At 49.3% G+C, this 7,500-nt stretch overlaps 1 protein-coding gene across 2 annotated transcripts in view; it reads left to right on the forward strand.

Moving 5' to 3' along the window:
* corin (corin, serine peptidase) overlaps positions 1-7,500 on the forward strand; it is a 16,182-nt gene that overhangs the window by 1,198 nt on the left and 7,484 nt on the right. Inside the window, exons 2-8 of one of the 2 annotated variants that reach the window (XM_035650433.2) lie at positions 1,255-1,405; positions 4,055-4,399; positions 5,453-5,564; positions 5,719-5,826; positions 6,216-6,457; positions 6,544-6,657; positions 7,260-7,367. In XM_035650433.2, the coding sequence (XP_035506326.1) occupies positions 1,255-1,405; positions 4,055-4,399; positions 5,453-5,564; positions 5,719-5,826; positions 6,216-6,457; positions 6,544-6,657; positions 7,260-7,367 (1,180 nt within the window). Of the gene's footprint in view, positions 1-1,254; positions 1,406-4,054; positions 4,400-5,438; positions 5,565-5,718; positions 5,827-6,215; positions 6,458-6,543; positions 6,658-7,259; positions 7,368-7,500 lie in introns of those variants that run through there. The other variant, XM_035650441.2, reaches the window with a different exon arrangement.

Raw genomic sequence — 7,500 nt, forward strand, 5'->3', positions numbered from 1 at the left:
TCCATTATTGAAATAATTCCCAAATGGATGAACTCATCGTTGCTGCTGTCAACGTGAGTTTGTCGGTCAGAGGAAGAAACAAGTTATTATTACAAACTATTACTTATTTATTTTAATATTTATTGTATGTCACGTAATTATGAAAAATGTTCTCCTCATCTGAAGATGTCAGCTGATGTCATCTCTGAAAACATGATTCGCTCAACACACGCTGAAAGTTCAGTTAACGGTTTGTTAAAAAAAATTATTCTAATAATAAATCTTTATTTTTCAATGTTTCGCAGCCTGAATAATTAACGTCCATCCAATAATGGAACTGTAAATTATTAATAATAACCATTTTCTAGTTGAAACACTCTAAATAATCAATGAAAGGAGACAGATAATAATTTCCTTATGGATCAAAACAAATCTTCTTTATTGATTCACCTGCTGATCATAAAAGTCAGGAAACAGAGTAAAACATCCCAATTTTAAGGGGACGAGCAATTTTTTGTCATTTTTATAGACCAAATAATTACTAATTTCAACTGAGAACATAAACAGGAGATTAATTCACCGTAATAATTGTTATTGTACATTATTACTTCAGACCCTGATGGATTTATTGGATGATAAATGCTTTGTCAGCTGATTATCTTTTAATCATCAGTTAATCTGCTGATTGTTTGCTCAATTAATCCAAAACAAAACAAAATGTTGTTAAATATTTATAATGTACGTTTATGTAATGAAATGCAGAAATGTTTCGTCTCAGTGTTTCAGTGAAGACTGAGAAGGCGTCGATACGATGGAGGTCGTGGAAATCAATCAGTCGATCGATCAGTGGATTGAACAAAGGGCGAGAGAGAGAGGGAGGGAGAGCGAGCAGTATTTACAGTGGTGGGGTTGGTGTGTGTGTGTGTGTGTGTGTGTTTGTGTTTGTGTGTGGTGTCGAGTGTCGGCTCATCGTCGTATCACTTCAAAAATAACTCGTCCAACGGAAACTCTGAGAGGACAGAAACACCCGGGTCACTCCGCCCCACATACCAACACCACCCCCCCCACATACACACACACACACACACACACACACACACACACACACACACACACACACAGCCCCGCCTTCACTTAAAATAACCCTGAGGGGGCGGGGCTTACAGTTGGACGTAAAGGGTCATGTGCAGTTTCCAAACCTCTGAGATTCAGTCGTGTGTGTTCTATTTCTTCGATGTCACTGAACTCGTCCTGATGTGTCCATGTTTGCTCCAGACTCCGGCTCGAGGACCCGAGACGGGGACGGGCGGGGAGGCGTGTCCTCACAAGCTGGCATCCACCAATCACCTGCGACTGCTCCTCTACATCCTGATCCCCACCGTGAGCCTGCTGGCCGGTCTCCTGCTGCTCATCCTCACCCTCACTGGTACACACACACACACACACACACACACACACATCCGCACGCACGCACGCACGCACGCACACCCACACCCACATCCACACACACACACACACACACACACACACACACACATCCGCACGCCATACGCACGCACACCCACACCCACACCCACACACTCACAGAGGTTTGTGTTGTGCGTGTTCTTTTGTCTCTAGCCGATATTGAAAACTGAACTCAGTTAAAACATTATATCATTAACACACATCTGATATGGACCAGCAACTGTAAGTAAAGATGGACGACATGACAGCTTCAACATCATGATCGCCCCCTGGTGGCTGGCTGCAGTACAGGTCGTAAGCCCCGCCCCCTACATGTTAGCAGATGGAACATGGACCAAACTTTTTTTTAAATCAAAGTAGACGTTAAATAGATGTTTCTGTCATGTGAGGTCGGTCTCATCACTGATGTTTGTTCACGTGTAGGTGTTTCTGATCAGTTTGGTTCTAATTCCTCATTTGAGGATATAAAAACGGGCTGAGGCATGATGATTGACAGCTGACTCGTGATTGGTCGCGAGAGTCTGTAGGCTGATATCAGCTGATCAATTGACCCAGTCGATCGATCAGTGTCGCTCTGGTTCAGGTCGTCATCATCGTCGTCGTGTCGTCGTCGTGTAGAGTCTGAGTGACTTGGGTTGTCAGGGAGGTGAAAACATAACGCACGCTCCCTGAATGCATCAGAGGAAGAAGAAGAGGAAGAAGAAGAGAGGGATGAGAACAGACTGAGAGAGGACAGTGTGGGAGGAGAGATGAAACACACACAGTCATGTTCACAGGCGTGTTAGTTAGATCATGTGTGTGTGTGTGTGTGTGTGGGTGTGTCCCACTTCCCCTCGTCTCCATGACAGCGGGAGTCCCTCCTCCAATCAGAGACAAGGGGACAGACTCAGACGTTCAGACAGAAAGAATTTCAAATATTTAAACACAGGTAGTAAAACTGCAGCGTCTGTTCATCTAGAGCTTCTCCTCTTCTCATCACCCCATCACCCCCCTCTTCACCTCCTCCCCCTCCTCCCTCTTCATTTCATCTCTCACTCTTTTCATACTCAGCTCCTCCCTCCTTCTCTTCCTCCCTCTTCATCAACCCGTCACCCCCTCCCTCTTCACCTCCTTCATCTTCTCTTTACTCCTTCTCTTCCTCCCTCTTCATCAACCCGTCACCCCCTCCCTCTTCACCTCCTTCATCTTCTCTTTACTCCTTCTCTTCCTCCCTCTTCATCAACCCGTCACCCCCTCCCTCTTCACCTCCTTCATCTTCTCTTTACTCCTTCTCTTCCTCCCTCTTCATCAACCCTTCACCCCCTCCCTCTTCACCTCCTTCATCTTCTCTTTACTCCTTCTCTTCCTCCCTCTTCATCAACCCGTCACCCCCTCCCTCTTCACCTCCTTCATCTTCTCTTTACTCCTTCTCTTCCTCCCTCTTCATCAACCCGTCACCCCCTCCCTCTTCACCTCCTTCATCTTCTCTTTACTCCTTCTCTTCCTCCCTCTTCATCAACCCGTCACCCCCTCCCTCTTCACCTCCTTCATCTTCTCTTTACTCCTTCTCTTCCTCCCTCTTCATCAACCCGTCACCCCCTCCCTCTTCACCTCCTTCATCTTCTCTTTACTCCTTCTCTTCCTCCCTCTTCATCAACCCGTCACCCCCTCCCTCTTCACCTCCTTCATCTTCTCTTTACTCCTTCTCTTCCTCCCTCTTCATCAACCCGTCACCCCCTCCCTCTTCACCTCCTTCATCTTCTCTTTACTCCTTCTCTTCCTCCCTCTTCATCAACCCGTCACCCCCTCCCTCTTCACCTCCTTCATCTTCTCTTTACTCCTTCTCTTCCTCCCTCTTCATCAACCCGTCACCCCCTCCCTCTTCACCTCCTTCATCTTCTCTTTACTCCTTCTCTTCCTCCCTCTTCATCAACCCTTCACCCCCTCCCTCTTCACCTCCTTCATCTTCTCTTTACTCCTTCTCTTCCTCCCTCTTCATCAACCCGTCACCCCCTCCCTCTTCACCTCCTTCATCTTCTCTTTACTCCTTCTCTTCCTCCCTCTTCATCAACCCTTCACCCCCTCCCTCTTCACCTCCTTCATCTTCTCTTTACTCCTTCTCCTTCTCCCTCTTCATCTTGATTATTTTCCTCAACACTCCTCCTTCTCCTCCTCCTCCTCTTCAGTAAAACTCAGTGACAAAGAAAAACAAACAAAGTTTAATTTACAACGAGAGGAAAAGTAGAAAATGTGTTTTTCACATGTTCACAGTGTGAACTCGTCTTCTTCCTCTTTCATCTCGTCTCCCTCTGCAGCTGTTTTCTGTTTTCTCCTCCGCGACTCATTACACACACACACACACACACACACACACACACACACACACATACAGCGTGTGTGTGTGTGTTTCACACCATTAAACATCTAATGCTCTTTGTTTCCTTCACAAACGTCCACGACGACTGAGTCAGTAACAAACTACAAACATGTGTCTTTGTGTGTGTCCCCCATGTCCCCCCCAACTCACACACACATCGTCATGACGCCTGCCTCGCTGTGATTGGGTAAGAGCGTGTTTCTGAATCATCATCACACCGCCACTTGACCGTTTGCCGTGTTTTTCCATCAGGTATATTCGGCAGCGGCCTCCTGGACTCCAGCCCCCTCGCCTCCCCCGAGCCCATCGCCGACAGTGACCCCGGTCACCACGGCAACAGCACAAACCCCCTCCCCACCTTTGAGGCCGAGACCGCCTCGCCCTCCCCCTCCCCCTCGCTACAAATCCACGACGGCAGCTCTGACGATGACGTGTACCATGACGAGAGCACACCTGCGACGGCTGCCAGCTCTCTCCCACCTTCCTCCTCTCAGGCCACGCCCACTCAGCCCTTCACAAACTCTCCTGATTGGCTGAGCTCTGTGACATCGCTGAGCTCCGCCTGGCCGACCAGCGCCGCCACGACACCTGACACAGGTACGGTCTGACGTGAGGGCAGCAGGGGCTCAGAGACAGCTATGACATCATCGTCGCGGGGCTCACGGGTTCAGCAGGTCACCTCTGCTCTCGTCTTTATATTCACGTAGAGACAAACTACAAATCCAACAAGTCGCCTGTCCTCCCCGTCCGTCCTGCTGTCTCACTGCCGTGTCCTTTTCTGTCAAACACTAAAACTTTATTAGTCTGCACGACGGCAGGATGGACGAGTGGTCGACCGTCCTCTGTTCTCCTCTACTGACTGACTGAGTGTGTGTGTGTGTGTACTGAGTGTGTGTGTGCGTGCGTGCGTGCGTGCGTGGGTGCGTGCGTGTTAGATAATAAATCAGTTTCTATTTTAAAATTCCCCTTGACTCTGTGTCTCTGCTCCTCCAGTGTCCTTCAGCCTCTCTCTGTCTCTGTCTCTGTCTCTCTCTCTCTGTGTATTAATGCGTCGTCGAGGTGAATGCTAATGAGCTGTCCTGTTGTCTAATTGGACGCTGGATGTTTCACCTCCACACAGCAGTTAGCTGCGGTTCTGTGAGACACTTGTGTTGTCGTCGTCGTCGAGCAACAGATTAGTTGTCATTGTAAAGCGACAGGTAACACGTGTTAGCCCGGTGAAGCTAACACACACACACACACACACACACACTCACACAGACACTCGCACACTCACACACACACACACACGCACACACACGCACACACACACACACACACACACGCACACACACACTCGCACTCGCACTCGCACTCACACACACACACACACTCACACACACACACTCACGCACACACACACACTCGCACTCGCACTCACACACACACACACACTCACACACACACACTCACGCACACACACACACTCGCACTCACACACACACACACACACACACACACACACACACACACACACACACCTCGTCAGAGTTAGAACATCAGACATTCAAAAACGTATTTGTAACAATCTTTTTACGCTGTGCAATCTATGTTCTCCACTTCCTGTTTGTTCGACCAATCACTCACGATGGCGCAGTCGTTTCTCTGCAGGCGTCTGTCAGCTGATCGCCGAGCCGCAGTGTCACATGCTCCCCTACAATCAAACATGGCTGTCCTCCTCCGTCGCCGTGGTGAAGAGCTCGGAGGTAGACATGTTGCTAAGGTAACCCCATCCAAACACACACACAGACAGCCTGTGACATGTGCATCACCTGTCTGGAGCTGAACCCTGGTGTGTGTGTGTGTGTGTGTGTGTGTGTGTGTGTGTGTGTGTGTGTGTGTGTGTGTGTGTGTGTGTGTGTGTGTGTGTGTTGCAGGTTCTTCAGCTACCTCAGCAGACTCTCCTGCTACAGACACATCATGCTGTTCGGCTGCTCGCTGGCGCTGCCTGAGTGCGTCACCGGCGCCGACGGCTCGCACAACAGGTAATACACGACGCACCACAGAAGAAGAAGAGCGACGTTAGCACACGTTAGAAACACGTGTTCCTCAAACAAGCAGGAAAAACAGCCTGGTCCCTTGAAGTTCTGCTGAGTCATCACCGCGATAATCAATCAGGCGTGAACCTCTCCTCGATTTTGACATTACCTGAGTGAATGTGATTTGATTGGCTTGATTGTCCATGTTGTCGGCGTCCAAACAGGAAGTGTCGGAAACAGACGTCGCTCAGTGAAAACGATTGAGAAGCTTGTTTTTGATTAAAAAGCTCCTTTGGAGAAAGTGACTCATCGATTTAATCAGTAGTTCAAACCACATGTGTGTGTGTGTGTGTGTGTGTGTGTGTGTGTGTGTGTGTGTGTGTGCCTGTTCACAGACAGGTCGTGCTGCCGTGTGCGTCGTTCTGCGAGGCGGCGAGGGAAGGCTGCGAGCCCGTCCTCCAGATGTTCAACGCCTCCTGGCCCGACTTCCTGCGCTGCTCTCAGTTCAGCAACGTCACTTTCACTTCACCACCGCCGTCGCCGACTTTGTCGACGTCGCCATCGTCGCCGCCCACAGTGACCGCAGGCCCCGCCCCTCCTGCCTGCTACACGCCGCGTCAGATCAAAGGGAAACCATGTGAGTGAGAAATACACAAAAACGTGTTTTGGCATTTGAAACTGATCGGACGATATATTGATATCGTCTCTCTGATTGGTCGGCAGCTGTGTGCGGCGGGAAGGACCACTTCCTTTGCGCAACGGGGATTTGCGTCCCCCAGAAACTGGTGTGTAACGGCTACAATGACTGCGACGACTGGAGCGACGAAACACACTGCAGTGAGAGACACACACACACACACACACACGCACACACACTCTATGTAAATAGCAATGAGAGTTCCGGAACTGTTGTTGTGTGTTCGGGGGGGGTGTTGTTGTCATGGTGACACAGAGACTAAAGGCCGAGACCAGCGGAATGTAAAGAGAGAGATAGAGGTGGTCTTCTCTTTGTCTGTTTATGTCTCTCGCCCTCTTTCTGACCTCGACCGTCATCTGCCGCCTTAAACGTCGGAGGATGACGAACGACAGGTAGAAACAAGAGCGTGAGAAGGAAGGAGACAAAATGAAGATCAATCAGCTGATGAACGTCCTGATGAACCGATCGATCGTCTGAAGAGGTCGAACGTCTGTGACGACTGAAACTGGAGTCTGATCGATCAGCTGCTGCAGCTCGTACAGTAGAACTACAGTAGAAATAGAAAATTAATGAGTGTCCACGTGAACATCTGGATGTGATTATATACCATAATATACTGTGTACTACTCTCTCTCTCTCTCTCTCTCTCTCTCTCTCTCTCTCTCTCTCTCTCTCTCTCTCTCTCTCTCTCTCTCTCTCTCTCTCTCTCTCTCTCTCTCTCTCTCTCTCTCTCTCTCTCCAGTCTGCACCGATGGAGAGTTCCGCTGTAACACCGGTCGGTGTCTCTCGCCCGCTTTGGTGTGTGACGGTTATGACGACTGTGGAGACGTGAGCGACGAACTGGACTGTGGTGAGAGGACACACACACACACACACACACACGAGAATGTAATGAATTTAATACACACTGTTAGTGACACAGTTTGTTGGGTTCAGCTGTGTCAGGGAATCCAACACCTGTTAGGCTGCCAACACACACACAC

The sequence above is a fragment of the Scophthalmus maximus genome, chromosome 12 (assembly GCF_022379125.1).
Source record: "Scophthalmus maximus strain ysfricsl-2021 chromosome 12, ASM2237912v1, whole genome shotgun sequence".
NCBI classification, from domain to species: Eukaryota; Metazoa; Chordata; class Actinopteri; order Pleuronectiformes; family Scophthalmidae; genus Scophthalmus; species Scophthalmus maximus.